Source organism: Aureobasidium namibiae (genome assembly GCF_000721765.1).
Source record: "Aureobasidium namibiae CBS 147.97 unplaced genomic scaffold scaffold_3, whole genome shotgun sequence".
In the NCBI taxonomy this organism is placed as follows: domain Eukaryota; kingdom Fungi; phylum Ascomycota; class Dothideomycetes; order Dothideales; family Saccotheciaceae; genus Aureobasidium; species Aureobasidium namibiae.
In genome coordinates this window covers 1076397-1101103 of record NW_013581206.1, presented here as the reverse complement: position 1 = coordinate 1101103, position 24707 = coordinate 1076397, and the positions used below count along the sequence as shown (strand labels likewise).

The following is a 24707-nucleotide window of genomic DNA, read 5'->3' as shown; positions in this document are numbered from 1 at the left end:
TGACCACCAGTAATTACGAGTTCCATCCGTTGTTTCCATACATCGTCCTCTCATATACATGGTGCAGATCCAGACAGCAGAATGAAGTGCTGGTTGGAAGCAGGCTTGCGGACCTTGTCTTGAGCACCCCATTCTCTGTAAGCATTGAGTCGCGGAACATTTCTGATATCTCCTGTGACTGAGAAAGGAATATGGGGTCATACAGATATGCTCGTGGTCTCAGCTATTCCTTACAACGGACTTGAGACAGACGATCGCTCCCGCCAGAGAAAAGTCGCGCCAACGGTGTATTCAAACCAATGAAAGCGGGAGAAACATACTGATAGTAGAAACTGATACCATCGACGACTACCACTTACCCAAAGCGATAGCCCTCTTCCAGATCACAGTCCGATCGACCGTCACAGTCGTCCCAACACAGTCGGTCAGATACGTTCTCCATCCCTCTTCTGTCAAGGTCGCAAGTCCCTGACTAATCTCTTCATTGCATTGCGTGGCCAAGAACCACGCTGCTGACGCGAAACCCCATCGCTCCCCGTTCACAAGCGCCAATATCTGCACTTGACCTTTTTCCTCTGCCTCATCCACCTGCTGTGGCATTATACCCGAGTTCGTCATATTTGCAGCCAGCCACCGGGCGTATTTGAGGTTTAAGGCTGGACTCTGCATGTTGCGAGTGCCTTGGCCAGGCACACCAGGGTAGTGGTTGATGTTGTATTTGAAAGAACCGGATTCATACAGCATGAGTGAGAGTAGGGCAGCCTGTGTTCCGAATGCATGTATGCCGAAGACGTGGAAGGCTAGATTGATCCATGACGCAGCATCTGGAGCAATCGCGCACTCGGCAGGGTATGGAGCTCCAGTACAATTTGCGCTTCCAGGCGCGATGGTGATGATGTCTGAAGTGGTGAGGGGCGCGATGTTACAGGGAGGAACAGGTGTGCCCATGCAGATATGCACTGCCATTGAAAAGATGACGAACAGTGCTTTGAGTCTCATGGTGGGCTTCGCCAAGTTCTGGTATGAAGAAGCTGCTGAGTCTCGAGCCGTCAAATCAAACGCGAGCAAGATATCCGTGAGTTGTATAAGTACGAGATAACGACAGCGAGTCCACTAGACTCTCAAAGATTGAGCCGAAATCCATCAAACCTTTGAATTCAAAGCTGACTCTCCGCTGTCCTACCCACCCACCAAGACAAGTCTTTGGGCCGCCGACAGAGACACGGACACCCTCAAACCGAGTCACAACATCTGTTTCATCATCCCCATCCAAGCGCGCACTACGCCATGGCCTCGCGCGCAAGGGAAGAAGCCTGCCTGCCTACCTCTCTGGTGCAACGACCGCCTACGCGCCTGAATACCTCGTCCCCCTTCCCGTCAAGTCGACACGTTCACGCGCACGGGTTGTGACCAAGCAATCTGTCGTTCGCGGTGGCCAATGGTAAGACATGGGACACTTGTGCATGGCGCACGTCACCTCTATTCCGGATATATGTGCACCGTCACTCAGCAAGGAGGATTAGAGGTTGGTTTGAAACCAGGTTCCTTGTGTTGGTCGTTGCTGGGTCAGAAAAGTTGGTGCAACATGTCGTGCGCCGGAAGAGATCGATGGAATTCAGGATAGAGTCAGGGTTGTCTATGCAGCAAGGGGTGCTGAGACATGAAGACATGCTACAATCGCGATTTGCGCCTTTCAATGACCTTGACAGCATACAGAGCATTGCATCACGCCTGAATATCTCTGGGGGCTCCTTGTTGGGCTGAATGATATGTTTGTTGGGCCATGGTCTCCATTTATGATTGTTGAAGTGCAAGTGACCAAGCATCCAGCCTAATCCACATGCACAAATCACCGGGACCGCGACGAACTGCTACATTCAAACTCTTCCTACTCCTCCTATTAATGTTACCAATGGCGAGCAATGCGGAGAGAATCAATTGAACTGTATCTAGCCTTTTGACTTGCTATGCCCACAACGCCTCATTTGATAAATGCAGAGCTTCCTTTTGTCCCGCCAAACGCCATCGCTAAAAGAAGGGGTATGTTGAACTGCAACGACACTCTGTGTCTGATCCTCGTGGATTCGTAATTAGAATTCATCGCATGATTCCATGGCGTCTTGCACACTTCTGCGAAGCTTACGCCTGTACATCTTCTTGCTGTTCTCATCACCCCAGAGAAGCGCAGAGGCAGCAGGGTTGACCAACGCACGCGGATCGTAAGTTGGAGTTTCGTCGACGACAACAGCCATGATGCTTTCTATGTGGTTCTGCACGTCATAGAGCTTGGTTGGGAAGTAGCAGAGTGCCTTTGTAGTGGCGCTGATACGGTGATGGAATAGTGGCGTGAGAACGGTGACTCGCGGTTGCTCTTCTGGAAAATCGGAGGGAAAATGTAAGCGAGTGTTTATGGTCGCGCCTGAAAGATCCGTGGACTGGGGCCCGAAGAAGGTAAGAGTCCACACGAAAGGATTCGCATCGACGAGGCTAATTTCGACAGAGGGACCGTTGTTTCCAGCGTAATGAGCGTGTAGCGACTCGAACTGATGTTGGAGGTTCAAGGCCGTACCGTGCTGGTTCGCCATCAGCTGTCTACCATCTCTGGCCCAAGTGTCCTTCTCGGTCTCGAGAGCTTGCAAGACGCGCTGGAAGCGGGTCTTGAGGGAAGCGTAGGCGTACTTGCCGCACATAGCGTTAGTGCCGTACTCGAATGGTGTGTTCTCGAACTGCCTGCCGTCTTTGACCTTTATTGAGGCACCATCAATCGCCTTGAGATAAGAGTCGTAGTACCAGAGGAAGCGGCGCTTGTACAGGTCGGTGAAAGGATAGAATTTGGCTTCCTCAATGTCCTCTTTCTGATAGGTCGAAGGCTTCGACTCTGCTACAACTTCGTCATCGTCGTCATAGTCAGCAGGTGGTGTGTCCGAGGCTACGGCAGGTGTCGTATCGTCACCATCGGAGATTTGGAGTATATGCTCGAGACGCTGGAGAACTGTGATTCTGAGAGTCTCGTGGCGTATCTACAAGCAATGGTCAGTACTATTACTAGCAATTACTCCACACGACTCGATCGTGAATGCGGCTACACCAAGACCTCAGTGGACTTCTTTCAGACAGCCGTAGAAGCTTGAACACAAGCGCTAGAACACCAGATCGGCACTCACAATACCGAGAGGCAGATGAGCATGAGTAGACTTAACAGACCTTTTGTGCATATTCTTCGGCCTCCTTGGCAGTGATCTTGATCGTCTCAAATCCAGGCTCGTTCTCGTAAGGGTTGGATGACATCAAGGATTGTATGCTGATAAGCACGCTCTCCAATCCTTGAGCAATACTCCACTGTTCGCCTCGCTCACCACGCCATGTGCCTGAACTTGGTCAGTGCTAAGCCAAGGGAATGTCAATAACACTGATGCGTACCGAGAATACTGAGGCAGACCTTGCCAGAAGCGTAGATGTTGGGGTTGAAACGACAACGGCCGCTGTTAGTGGTCAAACACTTCACGGATGGAGGCTGGACTGGATAGGTGGGACCGATTTTGGCCTTGAATTCGAAGAAACCAAACTCGTAAGGCGTATCGGAAGGACCGACGATAAGACAGCGCACAGTACGGACGTCGTTCTCGAGGTGCGCAACGGCAAGCGCTAGCGTGGTCAGCTTGTATATTCGAAGTAGAGGATCAAGACAGGCGTACAAAGATCTGAGCCGGTCTGGAGTTCTTTGATCTCCTACATGAACGGTCAAAGGAGTGACAAGTGAAGGATAGTTGTATACTTGCCCTCAAGATGCGAATAGTCGATGAGTTGTTGGCCATCTTGGGTGGCATTCTTGTAGACACGAGCGAGCGAGTTTAGTGAGTGGGAAAGACGGGATTATCTTGGTACCGAAAGAACATTTCAGATGGCAGGGTTGAAGGACCAAAGGAAATGTGCTAGGCGGACTCGCAGTGGTAGTGCTGCAAAGCGGGTGCGTAGGTGTGTTGGTTGATAGCAGTGGGTTGATTGCTGTGCGAGCTAACTACTGCGACGATTCGGCGGGGCAGGCACGCCGCTTGCTCAGCCAGACACGCGTGTGAGAGTGAGTGAGTGAGTGAGATTGAGATATATACGTCTTGGATCTATCCACGCTGGCAGCTGGCCTTCTGTCGCAGAGCAGCGACCGGAGGAGAGACAGATTCACCTGTTCTTTGGGATTGCGAGAAGGGATGATGGTCAACCAAGGGCGTTGGACGTGACGGCTTGACGGGCGGGTGGCCGAAGCTCTCGTTGCTCCACACCGCCCAAGCGCGCTCTCTGTTGATTGTCGATAGAGACAGCTTCAGCTTCAGCTTGAGTGTGAGCTTGCTTGGTTGTTAGCTGCGCGCATTCACCATGTCAGTACACGAACAGCTCTCAAGCACGATGAACCACGGCTAACATCATCACGGCAGGGTCGTCTTCGCTCTGCTCGTCATCAACAAGGCCGGCGGACTCATCTACAACCGCAACTTTGCGCCGGGCCTCCAGCAACTCAGCTCCAACGACTATCTCATTCTGGCCGGTACCTTTCACGGCATCCATGCCATCTCGCGCTCCCTGTCCCCCGTCGCACCCCCTCCTGCACCGCCTGGCAATCGCGCCAACCAAGCCACCGGCATCCAGTCGCTCGAGTCGTCGCATTTCCGTCTGACCTGTTTCCAAACTCCCACCGGCACAAAGTTCCTTCTCTTCACCAGCCCCGAGCAACCCAACACAGACCAGATTGCTCGCAGATGCTACGACATCTATGCCGACTACGTCATGGCCAACCCCTTTTACAGTCTCGAGATGCCCATTCGCGTCGACAAGTTTGACAGAGCTCTGGCCGCCTACTTGATCCGTCCTTGACCACCCGCCAGCTCTCTTGACCGCTCCACGCGGGCTCGCCTGCGCACGACCTTCGCCTTTCTGGCCGACGTTTCTACTTCGCCCACCACCATCGTCTTAGCTGCAGGTCGCCCAGCAACGCACCTCCACACCCTCATGACCACGCTCCTCTCAGCTTGATGGTCAGAAGCACTCTGACCACAGTCCTTTGCCTGCTGGTCTAGTGGGCTTCTGACCCGCTGCCGCCGCTTTCTGCTCGCTCAAACCGACGCGAGATTAATGACCCTCATGACGCGGTCCGTCCCGCTCTTGATAATGCTTCTTCTGCACGTCAAAACATGTCACGAGCCCGCGCGTGCAACAACCAGTGTATCACCATCGAAAAGTCCGCAAAAGTGTGCCCACATGCGTGGGTGGCCTGGCATAAGGCTGTCTGTCTCTGATGTTGGCTAATTTCCACTCAACAGCCTCGTGTTTGAAGGCAACAGAAGACCCCTGTCATTCAACGCTCGTTTTGTGAATCATGAATCCGACCGACCATACCCGAACCGTTGACTTCTTGACTCAACGACCTTGCTTAAGCTTGAATTCATCATTTCATGGTTAAAGACAATCATACCGGTCGTCTACCGGTAGCTGCTTTCTATATAGTCTTCTATGTCCGCCCATGTGGTCCCAACAGCGAATACATGTGAGCTAGCCCAACTCACCCTTGGACTAGTGACTCTTCGGTTCGAACGTTGTCAATGTCAATCAGTCGCGGCGTGCGCTTAATCATATATATAAGAATACTGTACCTTTCTTACTTCGATCTGCCCCGTTGAACTTCTGATCCCTGGTAAAGCCCACGAGCCTGAGTTTGTTCCCACCAGAGACTAGGCTGTTCTCAGATGGAGAGTCCGGCCTTGACCGACAACCTTCGACCAGCCTGGGCCATGTGCTGCGGATGTGGCTTTCGCTGCCCTTTCCAAGTCAGAGCAGGTTCACCACCTTCTCAATCGGGGAGGAAGGACTCCAGTCTCGCGAGGGCACAAACGCTTAGCAGCGGGAGCAAAGCCGATCCGGGTCTGTCTGGCCGAGCTGACGAGAGAGAGCAGAGATAAAAGCGAAAAGGGTTGGCGATCTCGAGTTCCGTCGGTCCTGTTTTCGGACATGTGGCTTATCGCCCCCCTTCGCCGCGTGCGGCCCACGTTGTTCATCACTGACTTTCATGGTGTTTGCTGATCTCCTGCTCAAACGTGACTGCTTTGTATCATGACATAAGTTATACGAGCCGTGTCTGCCGAGGAACGTCAAGAGTGAAAGGATCAAAAAGCATATACTTTCTCCATGCAGATTCTCTAACCTACAGGGGCGTCTTTGCCCTTCAATCAGAGTCCGTCTCCGAGGCCATATCGGGCGCGCCACTTGGTGACTTGGAGCTCACGCAATATTCTGTGCGACATGACCGGAGAAACAGACGTCCACAGAGTCGTGTTGCTTTGGTAACTTTGACCACCCCCATGATCTCTTGAATCATTAGGTTTTCCGTGACTGGCCGAGGAATCCAACACCACAGCTCCGATTGCAGATGACGTGCATTAGCCCGCCGCAGGTGTCCATGTATCTGTAACACAGGCAAGGTGGGGAGGCCTCAGCAAGACGCCTGCGATGGCTCAGCAGCAGAAGGCACGGTTGACCCTGCTCTCTTTGCTCTGCCTGTGACACACTGTCTTGCTTCCGGCTACCAGGATGATAAATGATAGCCTGCAATGCATCCATCCTGTCGTGACCATTCAGGTGCACAATAGTGGATCACCGCCCTCCCTCTCTCCAGCCCGCGACCCCTGGCGTGCGCTGGGCTAGAACCGGGCTGTATGCTCATGCTTTCACGCGCTGCCAACGGGCAGCAGGACAACAAGAAGATTGATGAATTGATTTTCCATTATCCAATCTGCTCGGCTCGCGCGGGAACAGCAGATCTTGGTGCGCAACCCTGCCGATTGGCTCACCGTTTCCAACGCTGGGGAAAGGCGGCCATCCTGCGACTGAAGGACGAATGGTCTTCCAAGGAGGTGCTGCAGCATTCTCCCTGTTCTCCACGCTCTGCCCTTCTTGGCTTCGGATAGGTAGAGCCGTCTGATCGGCACCAAGCAGTAGAACCAGCATCAGCAGCGGAAAATCTCCGCTGCAGCACCACTCGAGACTGTTGTTTCCTCATGCCGCGAAGACTTGCCATGCTGCATCGTGTGTCGGCTGCAACGACCGCCAGCCTACATGTACACAGGACATGCACGCTTCGTGAGATTGCCGGGTGCATATACTGTAGGGTGTCGAGTATTCCGTACCCTCAAGTATTGGTATACTGTCATAGTCAATGTTTAGGGAAGCAAAAAGACGCCATCTTCCAAATCACCAGTCTTGTCCCTGTCATGCAGATCCCGTGCACGTCACGGCAATGAGACATGGAAAGCGGAGCCTCGATATGTGTACGGCCGAATGGCTTTTAGGAGCCCAAGAGAAACCGCCTGGCCTTTTTGGTTCCCGCTATTTTTCGCGGGCGCAGGGCAGACGGGGCTAGTGTAGAATCCACGTGCTGTGAGTTTCGTTGCCGATCCCAGACAGAGACCATTCCGAGGTCTGCATAGTTTCCTCTTCTCGCGCGATACACGTTACAACTCTTGCTCACCTCTCCCGGCGTAACTCTTGTGAACCATTTCTCCCTTCTCCCACTCCTCAGGACCTCCCGATCGTCCCTTCCACGCACTAATTTACCCGGACTCCGCAGCTCGTGACGGTGCCGCTTGCTCCTCGCACGCTTCGAGACTCAGTTGTTTCAGTTTCCGCAACACTCGACTCTCTCTGCTTTCGCGCGTTGCGCAAGTCGGGCCAGCGTCGAATGCAAGGCACGCTCTGACGGACAAAGGCAGCACCCCCTTACACCACGCTCTAGTCATCCCAGCACCTGGCCAAACATTGGACAGCACGACGGACCCCCGTGTATCCAATCGCCTCTTCTTGTCAAACGGCAGCCCGGGTCTGATGCTCTTACTGCCACTTCTGCTGCAATCTTCTTTTCAAACTCCGATCAGCGCTCTGTGTGGATCAATTGCTCCTCTTGATTGTCTCTGAACGCGAGACCTTTCACCCAGGCGGTTTCTGTCCTTATTTTTCTTCTTTTCTTCCCCACCTAGCCCGAGGCTTGTCGAAGGATTCGAATGATAATCGATCCAGCTAGCTAAACATCACCACATCGATCTCGGAACCAAGCGTTGGCATTCTGTTCATGAACGCCTATTGCAACACCGTTTGAAAACCGCCGCATACATTTTCTCTCTGCGTGTGCACACGCCATCTCTGCAGCCACATCCGCTTTCGAGGATCCTCATCCACCTCTCCACGTTATCGGCGCCTCCACGACTCTTCCTTATTATCCTGTTCTCATCCTGTCATTGTTTGCAGTTTCCATAAAGGTATGTGTTTTCTGTCTTGTCTCGTGCCAATTCTTCTTTTGGTTTTGCGGGTGGAGCACGTAAGCGTTTATTTGAGCAGACCACTTACTTTCTCCAGGATCTCTACTGGACGGCTTCACAATCTGCCTTTGCTTCGTGACCTCGCTACTGGAGTCACTCTCAAACTACCTCAAGCAGGTGACCCAAGGCTCCACTGCACAAAAGCAGATTTTGATTTTCGTTGTTCATTTTCCTGCCCGCCGCTCGTGAGGACCATCCTTCTTAACCGTCGCTCGTGAACACCATTCTCCTTCATCTGCACGCTTCGACGTTGAACACGAATCTGCCATACGACATCCTCCTGGCATACACGCACAGCATGGTCGACCAGCAGAAAAAGGAAAATCATCAGTCTCAGCAACCTTCGCCATCTCAGATGTTGCCTTCCATCGCGGCTCTGACCAACGGGCTGCCTAGCTCCAACCAGTACTCTCCTCCAAACCGTCAGCCTTCTCATCTTCCTTCGAGAGACTCGGGAACATGGCCATCCTTACATCCTCAGATGAAGCGTAAGTCAGCTCCGAAGCTCCTCATTGCCCACACCCCCAGGACCGTCAACACTGTGCCCGTGGGCGCCTGTCAGAGCTACCGCTATAGCTCTGGTAGAGCTCATGACATACTTCGAGCTGGTCCGAGCAAAGCTAATTCCTCTTAGCAGTTGAGCCCCACATGAACAGCCAATCCCTACAAGTGGCCACCCTTCTGAACCCGGATGACTCCCAATCGAGGACCTCGATACCAAACACGCCAACCTCAAACAGGCTCTCTCAGCACCAGCAGCAACCAAGCACGGTCTTGCCGTCGATCAACCAGACCTTCGATGTGGGGAACCGTGGCAGTGTGGACTACCATCAAGCATTTGACTCGCGCAGAAGTAGCGTTGACAGCCGTGTCCTTCACAATGGTATCTCTAACCTTGGTCTGAACAACCCTACGTCTCCCTACGAAAGCCAGAATGGCTCACAGGTCTCTTTGGCCGCCAGTCTTCGCCGACCGCTCAACGGTCCAATGTCACCTATGAGCGGCCGCGGTAGCATTCGCGGCGGTACAGGCCCAAGAGTCGCGCCTCCGATTGCTGGTGGCTCCCGCGTTCCTGGTGCTCCTGACCCATTGGCGTCTAAGCCGACACCTGGTCACGCCTGGGCTTTCCCTGACGACCCCATCGCAGAAGAATCAAGGCGCGAATCAAGCAGTGACGACTCACAGCGCCACAGCATCTCCAGAACCAACAGCTACGCCGCGTCTTCCATCAGGAGCAGCATATTCTCTCAGGGCGACGGTCTTCCTTATGGCCAGAGACGATTCGATGACGACGTACCAACACACCATCACCACAGCCTGAGCCAACACAGGGTGTCTGCACTTCAAAACGAGGCCAACATGTCAAGTGGTGGAAATTACAGCCGCACACCAGAATTGCGAGTCAGTCACAAACTTGCAGAGCGCAAACGCCGTAGTGAGATGAAGGATCTCTTCGAGGATCTCAATAAAGCCGTGCCAACAAACGGTGGTGCAAAGGCTAGCAAATGGGAGATTTTGACCAAGGGTGAGTCAGCTGCAAGACTTTCTCTATGAGCGCTGCTAACGTAGGGATAGCCATCGATTACATCAAGACCGCTCAAGCTCAGGAGAGACAAATGGTACATGAGCTCCACCGTCTTCGTGACGCTTCTGACTACGCTCGCGACGCAGAAGCGGACAACAAAAATCTTCGCACAGAGATTGCAGTCATGCAGGAACGTCTCAGGCTCATGGACCCTGGCAATCCCCACGTCTACGGCGCATGCACTGCGCACATGTCACAAAACAATGCTCAAGCTCAGGCCAGTGGACAACCTCAAGCGTATCCTCTGCCATCCATCAACGCTGGCCCTCCGCCCCCGCAAGCCTACACTGGATCCGGTGGCGGCTCTGGAGGCTCACAGGGGATGCAGGGTGTAGAGTACGGCAACGCTTCCAGACACCATTAGGATGATCAATCTGCAGACGCAAGCGAGCGCGCTGGGGAAGGTACCGCGCCTACTCGCCGGCCAAAGTAGGATGTTACGAACAGACGACGATAATGGGGCGCAAGACGGAGTCTTATACTTTTCGGATGGGATGCATCTGTTACCGACAAAGGGGACCAACATATGGAGTTTTTCGCATACTGGAGTGTATTCTTATCCAACATACGGGTGGCATCAGTAGCGCGCACAGCCTCTGAGGTAGACTGTCTTTTGTTATTGCTTTTTCCTTTCTTTTGATTCTTTGGTGGTAGGAGTTTCTGGCGGTCGTTTTTGTCTTCAGTTTCGGGTGGACAACACTTCGGGCGGCGTCTCACGACAGTCTTAGACGCGAATCCAAGAAGGGAGGATCGATCAGCTGTTTTGTTCGTTTTAGCTATGATAATGTCTTGATAGGCGCGCGAGTCAACCCAAATATATCCACAATGGTATCGATAAACTTTCATGTGTCTAGGGAACAAAGTACGGCCGCAGCCAAAGTGCCGTGTGAGCGTATCTAGCTACGGTGGCCGCGGCAACCGACTGTGAGACTTTGAGAGGAGACAAGCGTGTCTGCCAGAGGCTCGAAGAACATGTGAGAAAGGCCTGGGAGCGTCGATGTGGCTTGGTGGGCGCAGCTGGGATCGTGGCTCAGCGTGGCATTTGTACGAGACGTTTGTCGTTTGCTGACGGGCTGGCGGTTTGACAGTGAGCCATTGTCGACAGCTTGCATTCACCCATATATATGGTAGAGTCCTTTGACATTTGCGAGTAAACACTCTTCGTACACAAAAACATCAACTCGGACATCCCAAGACAAAAGACAAGCAAGTCAAGCTTTCTCGGGAAGCCACAGCTGCGAACAATCGTCATATCGAACCCTTAGTGTCCATCACAGTTGGAGCCAGTCTCCGCACAAGACCAGAGTCAGCAGGCCATCGGACGATCAGATCACAATTGAAGCAGAAATCGCATCTCTGTTCTCATCGGCTTCTCTCACCTCTTGCTCGACAGAGTGAACATTCCAGAGGTGAGTCGTGAATGTGGCGCCAAGGGGTTCATGCCGGTTAGCGGCCGCCCAAGATCGTATTGGCCAGTACGACAAGACGGCGGGACGCGTACTCCAATCATCTAAAATCAGGCGGACCGAACGCTGACGGGTTTCGACTGTCTTTGCGCCACAGATCTTCTCTCGCTCTTCTTCATCTTCGCATACAATCGACTCGACCTCACTGCGAATAACCACTCCTACGCAAAGCGCTTCCAAATGTCCAACTACTACCCCCAGCAGCCTCAGCAGGCGTAAGTCGCGCATCAAGACGTTGCTTCGATTCGAATAGCCGCTGACGGCATCATAGCTACTACGGCCCCCCTCAGGGACAGGCTCAATATGGACCTCCTCAAGGTCAATATGGCGCTCCCCCTCAGGGCCAGTACTATCCCCCTCAACAACAAGTATGCTTCGAATCTGGTCAAGACATGAAAACAGTATATTGATGCGATGTGTAGATGGGTTACCAGCAAGGACCTCCTCCCATGCAGCAAGCACCCCAGAAGAAGGATCGCGGATGCCTGGCTTCCTGCTTGGCAGTTCTGTGCTGTTGTTTTGTGTGCGAGGAAGGATGCGAGTGCTGCGCCGACTGCTGTAAGTTCTGATGCTACGGGCATTCAAGAGAGATGCGACTGACACTAGCGACACAGGCGAATGCGCAGAAGACTGCTGCTAAACGCGAAACCCGCAACAGAACACGTTGTAAAGTTGCGACATGAACAGTCCGGACTCGATGCGCGTACGGCAGGGGAAGAGCAGTGTGCATAATGCCAACTTGAAAGGGGATATGGCACAACCAGCACGTCTTGTTGTCCTGGAGGCTTCACTACTGCCCTCTGCATTCCCCTTGTTTCCTCTCGTCTACAATCAGCGACCTACACTAGGGCAACCCCTCATTCTCCTTTGTACTTGACGAAATTATGTTTCCTTAGTCTAGGCGAGCGCCAGTAATCGATCAGTACCATAGCCATTGCTTAGCGCGCCCAGGCGTCCCTTATTACATTCACCTTCTAGTTTGTGTGACCTTGATCAAATGAGTCGTTGGCGTCAGTCAGAAGTGGTCGAAAGATAACAAAGGCAGTAATAGCCAAGAGATGTGACGGGTATGGCGTGTCCACTCAGGTGATTGATGAGCGCAGCGTGTGGAGTCGGGCTGGACCCTCGAATCTACTTTTTTTCGAGTCTGCCTGCTCTAACCATTCTTCACACATACCAACCGCCGCAATGGTCAAGAGAAAGCACGATAGCACCGGGGCCGACTCGAACAAACCCGTCAAGAAGACGGCCAAGTCGCAATCCGAAGTCCACGCAAACTTTGGCGACAAGCTCTTCGACAACCATGTCGTCACAAAATACCGTCAAGACTATGCGAAAAGCGGACCGTATGTCGCATCTCGCTTCAATTGCAACTCGGAAGCCTTGTCCTGACAGTCTACAGCTATCTACATACCGTCGTCTCTGGCTTGATCAACGACTCCCTCCTCCGTTCCGTCCGCCGCGAGATCATCGACAATGTCCACTTCACGCCAAAGGAAACAGACATCTACAAGATCCACCAGTCTGGTGACCTCGCCAACCTCTCCGGTCTCGATCCTTCTGCCCTCAAGCTGCTGCCCTCGCTGCTCACCCTACGCGACTCGCTTTACTCTCCCGAATTCCGCGCATGGGTCTCGGAGGTCTCTGGCGCTGGCCCACTGTCGGGAACCAAGACGGACATGGCTGTTAACGTGTACGCTCCTGGATGTCACTTGCTGTGTCATGACGATGTCATTGGTACCAGACGTGTCAGCTACATCCTCTACTTGACCGACCCGGATACCCCGTGGCAGGCCAACTGGGGTGGCGCATTGCGTCTGTACCCCACCGAGGAAAAGACAGACAGCGATGGCAAGAAGGTCAGAGTTCCGCACTACGATTTCACAAAGGTCATCCCGCCCGCCTGGAACCAGCTGTCTTTCTTCACCGTCCAGCCTGGCCAGAGTTTCCACGATGTTGAAGAAGTCTTCAAGCACAAGGAGGGCGAGGCCAAGGATGATGGTGGTCGTATTCGTATGGCTATCTCTGGTTGGTTCCACATTCCGCAAGAAGGAGAGGATGGCTTTGAGCCAGGGCTTGAGGAGAAGCTGGCTGAGCGCAGTTCTCTGCAACAGCTGCAGAGCAAGAATGACGAGTTCGATTTGCCCCAGGAACAATGGATTGATCACGAAGAGTCTGCAGACAAGGCTGATGATGCCGAGGAAGATGAGGTCGAGTTCGACGAGAAGGATATGGACTTCCTGATCCAGTACATGACACCTCAATACCTCACGCCTGACACTGTCGAGGAGCTGTCCGAACTTTTCGCCGAAGAGTCAAGTCTGCAACTCGCCAACTTCCTCTCCAAGAAGTTCAGCGCTCGTCTGCGCAAAGACATCGAAGCTCATGATGGCAAAAATGAGCCTGCGACTGATGGCTGGGCCACAGCGACCCCTCCACACAAACATCGCTACCGTTTCAAGCACGCCGACCCTTCTGCCACCAACAACGCCTCCGCATATGACGAGCTCCTCAACAAGTTCTTGCCTTCTCTTGCTTTCCGCAAATGGCTGAGTCTGGCCACTGGTCTTACACTGGCGAAGAGCAGTATTCTCGCCCGCCGCTTCCGTAAGAGCTTGGACTACACATTGGCGACTGGCTACAACAAGTCCGATGCACAACTCGAGTACTGCTTGAACGTCACACCATCAAAGGGCTGGGGCGCCGACGAGGAAGAAGAGGAGGAAGAGGAAAACTCCACCAAAGCTGAGAAGAACGGCTCAAAACAAAAGGGCAAAGCCAAAGCTGCCACAACAAAAGAAGACGAAGACGACAATGTAGGCGGCTACGAACTCTACATGGCCGGCGACGATGACGACGAAGACGAAGACGATGAAGACGACGACGCACATTCTGATCATGGCGTCAACATCCCTCCCAACGCTGCTTCAGCAACAGGAGCTGGCAACCGTCGCATCGCTAAGCACAAGAAAAAGGCTGCGGATCCCGCTATCTATCAAGCTGGCAATGAAGAGGACGATGGCATTCTGTTCTCCAACCCGGCGAACTGGAATACGTTGTCTGTGGTTCTGAGAGACCGCGGTGTGTTGAGATTTGTCAAGTATGTCAGTGAGAGTGCCAAGGGCGATAGATGGGATGTCATTGGTGCCGTAGAGGTTATTGATGATGATGATGATGACGAGGACGAAGATGCCGAGGAATAGGCTGAGATCTGAAATTCATGTAGGTATATGTTGATGATGACGGGGAGAGACTAGACAACAGTGTATATTCCCAAAGAGAGCCTTTTTTTTTGTTAACTTGTATATCGCAGCTCGTCGCTCGTGAGTATGGGTCGCATGGCCCCTTTTTTTTAATCCTTTGAACTAGGTCATGTATAGGACGGGGTTGAAGAAATGCCCAAGCAAAACCGAGACCATGTGGCACTGAGCGTGAGAGGACCGTTGGAACTATTACATGACAACGGACAATCAGAACTTCTCATTTCATTATTTTAGAGCAAACAAGTAGCCTCGAGTCTTTTGTCGGATGTTCTGTCGAGATCCGCATGCTGTATAGTGCTCACTGCACCTTGTCAGCCTTGGTTTCCTGAGTGTAGGCACCGCAGAAGGGCTCGACGCAAGCGGGCTTCCCGTTGTAGTCGCAGGGGGTCTGGCCGTAGATGTTATCGCATCTCCACTGGCAGCCCTTGCAGTAATAGAATTGAGGTGCAGCCAAAGTGGTGAGCTTGAGAGTGATCTCGAGGCGGACGCAGTAGGGATATTGGTCTACGCTCTCGGTGGCAATGTCGCGAATCAACATCGGCTTGGTGAGGTCGACCTCCTGAAGGGATGCAGGGGGGTTGGGGTACGGGCAGGCCATCCATGTGAAGGGCTTGTTGTTGGCACCCCCATTCAGGCGGAGAGCAGGAGCACCGAGGTCGCTGACGGTGCTGTTGTCGACGTGGAAGCCGTCAGGCGAGTTGCGAGCAAGGTCCCAAACGCCAACGCCTCTGTCCGCGGCACCCACGGCGGTGTATTTGAGTGGCAGACCACCGGACCCGCTGCCGAGGCCTGCAGTGGCCACCTCCTGACCGCCTTGCTGAAGGATGCCCATGTACCAGTGGCCGTAGACGGGACCGGAGATGATTGTTGTGTTCGAGGCGGGGCACTCGGGATCGTAGTCGGGGCAGACGGCTGCCGCGTCCTTGTTGATCCAGAAGTAGCCACTGTCGGCATTGATGGGCTTGCCGTGAATCTCAGGCACGCTCTCGTTGAACGCGTGCATGATCCAGGCAGGTGCTGCCATGGCTGCGAGAGGAGAGGCCAACAGGCCAGCCAGAGTAAAAGTCTTCATGATTTGTGGTTATGATGAATGAGTAAGGTAGTAAAGCAGCAGAAAACCTACAAAGACCTCTCTTTATAATCCAATATCTCGGCCGTGATGATCTTCGGCGCCGTATCCTACATCTTAAGATAACATACATCGTTTGTTGATATGACGCTTTATTCATGTAGGCCGCATGAATCCAAAGGCTAAGAGATGCGGTTGCCCGTCTTGGCCTCGTGTTTTGCTCGAAGAAGGATTCTCAGAGAAGCTTTGACTGCTAGATGACATTAGCGCCTCAGGCCTCAGTACCAGTATGCGTGCAAAATTGAGGTGAAAATGCCTGAGATGTCGACCTGCAACAGACCCCATGCTTGTATAGTCGTTGCTTCCAGAAAAATCCAATGGTGTGAGTTGTCTCAGAAGATAGGCAAGGCAATAAGAGCCCGCTCTATTAGCTCGGGCAGCCAAACTTTGTGCCTGACGCACGAGCTTCGGCTAAAGTAGCTTGTGATGATCGTTAATCTTCTAGATGCTATCTCGAATGCTATTTCAAGACCACAGTCTCAACCAATGAATCAATCTATATTCCTACGCTCTCGTTTTTGGACTGCAAGAGTCTCATGACCAAGCCAAGGTATGCTGCATTGCCAATGATCTGGGATGGGCTGATAAATCGCGACCGGGTGCGGAGGAACACCAGGATCGCGCTCCTTCCTCCGGACGTGCTTACTGCCTATGTCCGTTGGGCAAGGAGATATAAGAAGCTGTAATGCAGATGAACCGAGGAAGACATTCTCCCAAGAAGACACCGGCTCTACTGAATCTCACTTCATAACTGTTAGTTGACCTCAATCAACAAACAATGGCAACCTACCTCATCACCGGTGCGTCCCGAGGCATTGGACTCGAGCTTACCAAACAACTGCTCGAACTGCCAACCTCTGAGGTCTCCAAAGTTTTCGCAGTCGCTCGCAACGCTGAAACCGATGCTATCAAACAACTCTCGCAGAAATATCCCGATCGTCTTTATCCTGTATCTGCCTCTGTCGACAACACCGCCAGCGTTCAACACGCTGTCGAGGCCGTGAGAGCCAAGTTGAATGGCCAGTCGCTTGATGTCCTCGTCAACAATGCCGGGATCAGCGGTGAAACCAAGGGATTGATCAAAGACATGGAGCTTGACCAACTGACACAGATTCTCGATGTCAATGTAGTTGGCGTACAGAGAGTGACTGCTGCATTCTTTCCATTGCTTGAGCAAGGCACACAGAAGAAGATCATCAACGTGTATGTACTTGACCAACAGCCGCACTTGTTGAGAAAGCTAACGAGGTTCATCAGATCTTCGGGACTCGGCTCCTTTGCGTATGCCCCTCATGTCGTGTCAATGCCATCTGATGCGTACAACATCTCCAAGACTGCGCTCAACATGCTCACCGTGAGATGGGCACATCAGTACGCTGAGGCTGGCTTTACCATCGTTTCCATTTCTCCTGGTGTAAGTAGTCCAGAGACATGCATACAAGATTCTTGGACTGACGACACTTTACAGTGGATCAAAACAGATATGGGCACTGCACATGCAGATCTGAGCATTGAGCAGGGTGTTGCTGCAGTCAAGAAGCTCATATTGGAGACTGGCAAGGAACAGAATGGCAAATTCCTCAACATCAAGGTGCCCAAGACGGATGAGATGATGTTTGATTATGATGGCAAGGAAATCCCGTGGTAAGGTGGGACAACCATCGCTCCGGGGACCATAGCTCTAAGCAGATTCAGTTGCGTAGGATGATTAATGGAGAAACAGCCCAACCACACCTTTGACTCTTAATGATATCCTTACTTCTTGCACGTTCATTCACCTACCGCTTCACAAATACTGTAGATGGCATACCTGATCTCAATTGACGAGTCTCGTAAGCAGAATCGGGTCAACAATTCGTCCGAGTATAAGTCAATTTCAAAGCATACAAGACACGCTAGACCTAAAATCGTAACTCTTGCGAGGCTTCTAGAACGAGTGGTTTGTCAACATTCAATTACCCGTTAAGCGAACAATGAGATAAGGAGTTCGATGGCCTCAATCTTGGAGATGGGATATCCTCATACACCACCGACAGTATTCCTGCAGTCATCATGAATCAACTCGGAGAAGTCGCAACCCCATTGACTTTGCCTTCGGGGCTGGTCTTGTCGAATAGGCTAGTCAAAGCAGCCATGGCTGAGCAACTTGCAAAGAACGGTCAAGCCAGTTCAGATCTGGTGAGAGTATACGAAAGATGGGGACAGGGTGGTTGGGGGGCAATCATGACTGGTAAGCCGCTTCAGTGTTGGTACATAATCAAACTAATCGAAACCCAGGCAATGTCATGGTCGATGAGAAATACATGGGCTCGCCGCAAGACACTGCTATCCAGAACAAAAGTTCTGCAGAGATTGAGAAATGGCACAAGATTGCCAGCGGTATTAAAGCTCAGGGAGCACTCGCTCTCATGCAGATCAACCACCCAGGACGTCAATCACCAGCCGGTGCAGGATCACGCGGTTTCTTGGAGAAGAATGTCGCACCTAGCGCCGTACCTATCAACTTCGGTGAAAGCATAGTCGTCAAAACGATAGTGAAGTTGCTGTTCGGAACCCCGGCCGAGATGTCCATTATTCAGGTTCAGACAGTCATCAACCAATTCGTGGATGCTGCGAAGTTTGCTCAGCAGACCGGCTTCGATGGCGTTACCATTCATGCGGCACATGGATATCTACTCAGCGACTTTCTATCGCCTAAGTCAAACACTAGGACTGATGACTACGGAGGCACGCCAGAGAAGAGGGCGAGGATCATCGTAGAGATCATCAGAGCCATCCGAGAAGTTGTGGGAGCGACGTTCAGCGTCAGTGTGAAGATGAACTCGTCGGATCAACAACACGATGCTGGATCTGATGCAGTGTTGAGACAAGTCGATGTGCTTGTCGCTGAAGGCGTTGATTTCCTCGAGATCAGTGGAGGATCATATGAGAACCCTAGAGTAAGCACATTTGATCATCCCGACCGAACTGAGGACTGACAAACGTAGATGATTGGCGGTGATGAGGCTCCAGCCAAGTCAGAACGAACACAAAAACGAGAGGCCTTCTTCCTCGACTTCGCCCTCGCGGTCCGCGAAAGACATCCTACACTTCAACTCATGCTCACAGGCGGCTTCCGCACACGAGCTGGTATGAACTCAGCATTGATATCGAAGGGCTGCGACATGATTGGAGTTGGAAGACCTGCTGCCACAGTCCCAGATTTCCCTTGCTCAGTGGTTGGTATCGAGGCTCAGAAAGAAGTCAGTGATGCAGAGGCGGGCATGCAACTCGAGAAGATCAAGGAGCCTTGGTTTTTGAAGCATCTGCCGTTCCCTCAGTTGCAAAGGGCTCTGGCGGGAGGTGCTGAGACAATGTATTATGGCCAAAAGATCAGGGACATGGTCAAGGCATGAAAACGTGATTTGGAAGTCGAGACGAAGCCAAAATAGCCCTGGTACCATGCGACCGCCTATGTACAGTATTGAGATTAGAAGTTTGCGGTTAGTTTTCGCAGGTGTAACCGTCAAATGTATTGGTTCATGGAAGGGAAGGCGTGCGTCACGCGAAGAGCGACACGTGTGAGTTCCGAGCCGGGGTTTGCTTCTCCGACCAATTTCGCCAGACACCACAACAAAACATGCCTAGGTAGCCATAACAGCTCTTCAGCCGACACAGATTCTGCTGCCGTCTTACATAAAGACCTCAGACCCTGCTGAAGGTGGCCTGAGGTCGTCGCTGTCCAAAATCACGATCTCTACTTCAATCGCGTGTTTGACTCGGCGGCCAAGCTGGATTTTCTGTCGCGTTTCAACACGACCGTCTTGACTCGGTTTAACAACTTGACAAAGCGAGATTCTTGAGCTAGTATGACGAATGAATGTACCATAGTAGATCTGACAAGCACTGTGCAAGGGTAAGATTGGTTGACACGCGGCATCTCTCGTACACAGAGGTGTCGGCGAAGCCCTTTGTCGATCGCACCTGGAGACTTTGCGCTTGGGCTGTTGTCACTTCTCAATCTCAAACATTCGAGAAACACCTTGGCTCGCAAGATTTTGAGTGTTGACGCGTGCCTGACTGTAATCATGTGTAGCACGTCTCCGTCATGACTAGACACAGCCTTCTCTCCACCGACAATAAAGCCCTAGGCTTGTGCAACTCTGGTTTTCTTCCAGCCTGGTCGCTCCTTCCAAACCCAACACACACTCCTTTGGGCTGGTCCATCACACTCATTTCACAACCATGCAGTACAAAATCCTGATCGCTCTTTCGTCGTTTCTGTCGCTGGCGGCCGCTGCTCCCAAAGGCTTTCTTTCTAAGCGTATCGACCAGGATGAGATTACCTGGGGCCCTCTCATAGGTCTTGGACCTACTGCCGACGGTATTGAGATTACGAGCGTTGTTGCCACGATCTATCCCGGACAGATGCCCAAGACTCAAGTCGGTGGCCTTTACAACTGGATCGGAATCAATAACGAGACCGAGAATGGAGACTTGGTACAGGGCATTGTCGGTTCCTACAGTCATGGCGAGAGTGAATGCAAGGGAGCGAAGGCAGACTCATTATGGTATGCAGATTCACAAATTTTAAGACCGGGCAGAGCACTAATCAATGGCCACAGGTGCATCTCATCAGAAGTCTATGGATGGGACACGAAACTGAATAAGTGGAATCAGTATGTCGGTGAAGAGCGTATGCTAGCTGCAACTCCTGAAGACGGAATCACTTTCAATTACACCCTGGTCAACCAGCAGACCGGACGCTGGTACCAGACTGCTCGCAATGCACGCACGGGAGCGCTGTACGCCGAGTACAACAAGACCTCGCCGACCATGACAATGGTCAATACTGCAGTGGAGTGTCAGTCATGTACGCCTCCGACTGATGTTCAATACTGGAAGGATATCACCATCAAGCTGTCTGGCGCCGACAAGAACTTTGGTAGCACTCTCTACCAGTCAAACAATGCTACCAACACCAACCCTGTCACCAACGACAATGGCAAGATTTGGAAGATTCAGAATGTCACCATTCCTGTTGTCCCTCCGCTTGCCGATGTTATTGGTTGAACATTGTGGTATGCGTGCTAGATAGTATTTTGTAAATAAATAACACCTCTTTCTCAAGGCAGATTAGCCGATAGTTCACATCCACAAGGAACGCTTGTTTGTCCCAATGTCTTTTTCCATCCGCTGGTCGTTGCTCAGCACCTTCTACGAATCACAAGCCCGATTTGTTGACTCAATAGTACATGCGGAGCGAGACAGCGCTGAATATACGCTTTGCTAGGACCATGGATGCTAAAGATGGGCAATTGATTGAGTTCGTGGTTGGCATATGGAGATGATAGCTCATGCTCATTACAAACATGTATATAGATTGACCGTCGGAGTAGTCACGTCGATTGCTGGCCAGATGTATGGCTGACTCGAACGTACAGATCTTTTGAATCCATCCTCTCCGGTAGTCTCCTTTGCGTCGAAAGCCTTCGAGCGTTGAGTGAGTTTTGGTATTTACATAGTCTGACGCCTTGCGAACCCAGTGATCTCATTACTCAAGTTCTGTCCCGTCACCTCCAAAGTCCTTTTGTGGCTCTGAAGAGGCTTCAATATCGAATTGAACATGAGCTCGGACTGCGCCAAAATCTCCCTTTGCCATCTCAGCTGCCACTTCTTGATAAATGCTTCGTCACCGATGACTCGGTCCTTTGCACGCTTGCATTGCTCGAGGGCTCTGACAGCTTGCAGAGCATGTTTGGCCTCCTTCGCCTTGTAGCTGCTATATCCCTTGAAAACCTCAATGTCCCGTTTGAGGGCATAGCTTCTCTGCCATTCAGGCAGAAGGGCTGGAACACCATCACTAGGCCACTCAACCACTTCGCCTTCCTTGGTCCAGCCGAATCTCGACATTGCCTCATCGGAGAACTGCTGGTTGAACTGTTGCGAGATGCCGTTGATAGTTTGCGTACGTTCGAGCAGATATTGATTCAGAAGTTCTCCGACGGTGGCCGGTCTGGCGGGTATCTCTGGCTCCTCTTCTGATGATGGCGACAAACCATCCTCGTTGTTGATGTTGTTCATAATCATCTCGGCAACAACGGTTTCGAATTCATCAGCATTGCCAGGTTCGCCCTCGATTTGCGATTGATCTTGTGTCGCGGCTTCGGTTTTGACACGCTTCGCTACAGATTCTGCGGACTCGGCAGAGTCTTCTGTGATCGCAGTGGATTTCCTCTTGCTCTGTCGGCGAGTGACAGGTCCGCTGTTTGCAGCTGCAGGCATTTTTGGAGGAGTTATTTGGAAGAGGATTGAGGTATCTTTGATGATGGGAGAGGTAGAGTGGAGACGATGTCAAGTACTGTAAGTTCAACGGGCAGCCGAAAGCTACTTGGGCAGGGGTCTGTGTTGTGGGGCTGTCTATACGAAATGGAGCTTGGAGGTACGAACGCCCACGACCGACAAGGTCTAGCACTGTATCTGCGACCTCGAAGAGCAAGGAAGGTGCCCGCGAGAGTTGCGCGAAGGCAAGAAAGACTCCACAAGATAGCGTTTCAATATAATTTCAAGCAAAAGTTGATAAAGAATCGTTCGCTTCGATGCTATGGAATCTAAACGATGTTCAAATTGGAATATCATTTCAGATATGTTCAACGACAGCATTTAGCTTCTGATGACACTTTCAATCAGCTTCGCTGCCCTCAAAACATCCTCATCATGGTAGTGCTTGCCCGCAAGCTGAAGAGTGATTGGAACACCATCGAACAGCTCAGGGTCATCTGAGATATCATGTTAGCATTCGCTTCAGGTATCGGAAATTGATCAGACTTACAAGCTTCATGTTCCTCCTTGTCCTTCTCGTTCAAGGGGGCATAGTTCTCCTCTATAACATCTACGTTCTTGTCGACAGTCATGCCTGTGGGGAACACTGCAGCTGGTTGATCGAGAATGTTCCACAAGCTTGTGTAGCCCCAGTACTTTGCACCGTGTTGTTTAACACCTGCGCCTACATATGCAGGACACAAGATGACATCTACACCTCTCTCCTTCATCAAAGCATGATACTCGCGCCTGTAGTTTTCGCGCATCACGTTGAGCTCCCAGTTCTCCGAGATAGAGATTGCTTTGGAGTAGTTCAAAGCATGGCGTGTAAGAGGCAGCATTGGTTCGCCAGAAGCTGCAAGAGCATCTTCAACGCGTTTGCCTCCGTCGGGGAAGTAGAGGGCTGACACAATGTCCCACGCATGGTCGTGCTTGAAGTTTTCCCACTCGACAACTTTGACACCTGCAGCTTGAAGCTTCGACTTGGCAGTCTCGAGCGCGCGGAGAATAGGAGGATGAGGTTTGACTACTCCGTCAGTCATCATGATACCGACAGTGATGTCTTTAGGAGTATCCAGCTCTCCCCTCCATGGCAATGGAATCAAAGATGTGTCGATATCATGAGGATTTTGGTCGATCAACGTCTTTTGGAACAGCCATAGATCATCGATACTCTGACCAAGAGGACCGATCACACCTTTGATACTCTCCTGCCCGCCGAGCACGCCGTGAAGACCCATATAAGGATTGCGATGAGTGGTGGGTCTGAGTCCGTAGGAGTTGTTGAATGCAGCAGGAGCACGAATGCTTCCACCGATGTCCGTGCCAACACCAATAACAGCACATTTGAAGCCCATCGACGCTCCTTCTCCGCCAGATGACCCACCGGGGGACAACTTGAGATGATAAGGGTTCAATGTTGCTCCAGTGATGTTATTCTCACAGTCCAAATGCATCAAGGATTGCGGCTGATTGGTCCGTACTGTGATGACTGCACCTGCCTTCTTGAGTAGTTTGACAAGCAGAGCGTCTTCCTTGGCTATGTTGTCGATCTGACTCACGAACCCAGCGTTCGTGATCTTGCCCCCATAGGAGACATGTTCTTTGACGCTGATAGGCACACCGTGGAGCGGACCGATGAGTTTGCCTGTGGTCTCGAAATGCTTATCGAGAGATTTTGCTGTCGCCAATGCTTCCTCTGTGAGAAACTCGGTAACAAAGTTGAGCTGTGTGCTGTCAGACCACGGTATGTTTTGCTCAGACGACTAGTGAACTTACGAGCTGTTGACCAATCGTGGCCCGTTTGAGGAATGCAACGGTAACATCCTCGACCTTCCATGCACCGGACTGGTACTTGCTCAGGAGTCCAGCGGCGGTCTGTTCAGTCATTTCAAGCTCTTCAGCGGAGAGGATGCCACATGTATAAGGAACGTTGGTAACATTATGCTGCTGCTTCGTCGGAAGCTTATCTGCAGGAAGAAGCCATTGTTTCGGAATTGAGTTCTCGAGAATGTCACGGCAGATTTGAGCCTTTCTTTCCCAGTCTTTTGCTGCAGGCATCTTGTATTATGTGTTGATTTGGTGGTGTGATGAAAGCTAGGTAGATGTCTTTCGAGTGCTCGGAAAGTAGAAGAAAGAGTGAAGAGTGAAAAGATAACTGATCACCTGTACTGCACTACCGGCTGGACGTCCATTTTAGGCAAGTTGATGCGGTAGCTTGGCCGATGGAGGCTACTCCACTCGAATCCCGAGGTATACGTATCAGATAACCGTCTCATGATAGGCCTTCGCACGGCCAACTCTACTACAAGACGTCAATCGATAGCGAGAAGATAAGAGTGTTGATCGAATGAGAGAAGAGAGGGGGAGGTTGGAGAATGAGTGGGTCCGGATCTTGGCGTCGGCGTTCAACTTCTTACGGATTGAACGAGGACTTCAACCTCTCTGCAGCTCATGGACAGTCGGTAAGATTGTGCAGATACAGGTGTTATCGGATGCCGTTGTGTCGATATCTCTTGGCAGCTGCATATCTGTAGTAGGCCTATCTTGCTCAGGAAGCCGGCATGTCCGCATCAAGACACGATAGGCATCCATGTAGGTAGGTCG

General features: G+C 51.8%; 12 protein-coding genes across 12 annotated transcripts; 7 read left to right on the top strand and 5 right to left on the bottom strand.

Moving 5' to 3' along the window:
- Nucleotides 1-348: 348 nt before the first annotated feature.
- On the bottom strand, nt 349-948 carry M436DRAFT_39805 (uncharacterized protein; the record flags this gene model as incomplete). The annotated part of the gene is made up of 1 exon (XM_013574617.1): nt 349-948. The coding sequence occupies one exon, from the start codon at nt 946-948 to the stop codon at nt 349-351; it is 600 nt and encodes a 199-aa protein (XP_013430071.1).
- A 1142-nt stretch (nt 949-2090) lies between these two features.
- On the bottom strand, nt 2091-3815 carry M436DRAFT_70559 (UBC-like protein; the record flags this gene model as incomplete). Its single annotated transcript, XM_013574962.1, has 5 exons — nt 2091-3020; nt 3205-3368; nt 3421-3645; nt 3696-3729; nt 3780-3815. The coding sequence occupies 5 exons, from the start codon at nt 3813-3815 to the stop codon at nt 2091-2093; spliced, it is 1389 nt and encodes a 462-aa protein (XP_013430416.1).
- Nucleotides 3816-4208: 393 nt separating this feature from the next.
- Nucleotides 4209-4866, top strand: M436DRAFT_79443 (Sybindin-like protein; the record flags this gene model as incomplete). The annotated part of the gene is made up of 2 exons (XM_013575060.1): nt 4209-4231; nt 4431-4866. The coding sequence occupies 2 exons, from the start codon at nt 4209-4211 to the stop codon at nt 4864-4866; spliced, it is 459 nt and encodes a 152-aa protein (XP_013430514.1).
- Nucleotides 4867-8655: 3789 nt separating this feature from the next.
- M436DRAFT_40568 (uncharacterized protein) lies at nt 8656-10306 on the top strand (the record flags this gene model as incomplete). Its single annotated transcript, XM_013574748.1, has 3 exons — nt 8656-8845; nt 8992-9882; nt 9933-10306. The coding sequence occupies 3 exons, from the start codon at nt 8656-8658 to the stop codon at nt 10304-10306; spliced, it is 1455 nt and encodes a 484-aa protein (XP_013430202.1).
- A 1282-nt stretch (nt 10307-11588) lies between these two features.
- Nucleotides 11589-12048, top strand: M436DRAFT_79441 (uncharacterized protein; the record flags this gene model as incomplete). The annotated part of the gene is made up of 4 exons (XM_013575059.1): nt 11589-11623; nt 11680-11776; nt 11831-11966; nt 12023-12048. The coding sequence occupies 4 exons, from the start codon at nt 11589-11591 to the stop codon at nt 12046-12048; spliced, it is 294 nt and encodes a 97-aa protein (XP_013430513.1).
- Nucleotides 12049-12596: 548 nt separating this feature from the next.
- On the top strand, nt 12597-14611 carry M436DRAFT_39752 (putative component of NuA3 histone acetyltransferase complex; the record flags this gene model as incomplete). Its single annotated transcript, XM_013574603.1, has 2 exons — nt 12597-12754; nt 12811-14611. 2 exons carry the CDS (start codon nt 12597-12599, stop codon nt 14609-14611), a joined length of 1959 nt encoding a protein of 652 aa, XP_013430057.1.
- A 358-nt stretch (nt 14612-14969) lies between these two features.
- Nucleotides 14970-15743, bottom strand: M436DRAFT_61452 (uncharacterized protein; the record flags this gene model as incomplete). Its single annotated transcript, XM_013574873.1, has 1 exon — nt 14970-15743. The coding sequence occupies one exon, from the start codon at nt 15741-15743 to the stop codon at nt 14970-14972; it is 774 nt and encodes a 257-aa protein (XP_013430327.1).
- An 835-nt stretch (nt 15744-16578) lies between these two features.
- Nucleotides 16579-17448, top strand: M436DRAFT_40721 (NAD(P)-binding protein; the record flags this gene model as incomplete). Its single annotated transcript, XM_013574783.1, has 3 exons — nt 16579-17003; nt 17058-17214; nt 17269-17448. 3 exons carry the CDS (start codon nt 16579-16581, stop codon nt 17446-17448), a joined length of 762 nt encoding a protein of 253 aa, XP_013430237.1.
- Nucleotides 17449-17852: 404 nt separating this feature from the next.
- On the top strand, nt 17853-19195 carry M436DRAFT_70554 (FMN-linked oxidoreductase; the record flags this gene model as incomplete). The annotated part of the gene is made up of 3 exons (XM_013574961.1): nt 17853-18030; nt 18078-18739; nt 18788-19195. 3 exons carry the CDS (start codon nt 17853-17855, stop codon nt 19193-19195), a joined length of 1248 nt encoding a protein of 415 aa, XP_013430415.1.
- Nucleotides 19196-20024: 829 nt separating this feature from the next.
- M436DRAFT_39853 (uncharacterized protein) lies at nt 20025-20852 on the top strand (the record flags this gene model as incomplete). The annotated part of the gene is made up of 2 exons (XM_013574627.1): nt 20025-20350; nt 20405-20852. 2 exons carry the CDS (start codon nt 20025-20027, stop codon nt 20850-20852), a joined length of 774 nt encoding a protein of 257 aa, XP_013430081.1.
- Nucleotides 20853-21296: 444 nt separating this feature from the next.
- On the bottom strand, nt 21297-22064 carry M436DRAFT_79435 (uncharacterized protein; the record flags this gene model as incomplete). Its single annotated transcript, XM_013575058.1, has 1 exon — nt 21297-22064. One exon carries the CDS (start codon nt 22062-22064, stop codon nt 21297-21299), a length of 768 nt encoding a protein of 255 aa, XP_013430512.1.
- A 378-nt stretch (nt 22065-22442) lies between these two features.
- Nucleotides 22443-24161, bottom strand: M436DRAFT_39308 (fatty-acid amide hydrolase; the record flags this gene model as incomplete). Its single annotated transcript, XM_013574526.1, has 3 exons — nt 22443-22558; nt 22612-23827; nt 23880-24161. 3 exons carry the CDS (start codon nt 24159-24161, stop codon nt 22443-22445), a joined length of 1614 nt encoding a protein of 537 aa, XP_013429980.1.
- Between the last annotated feature and the right edge of the window lie 546 nt (nt 24162-24707).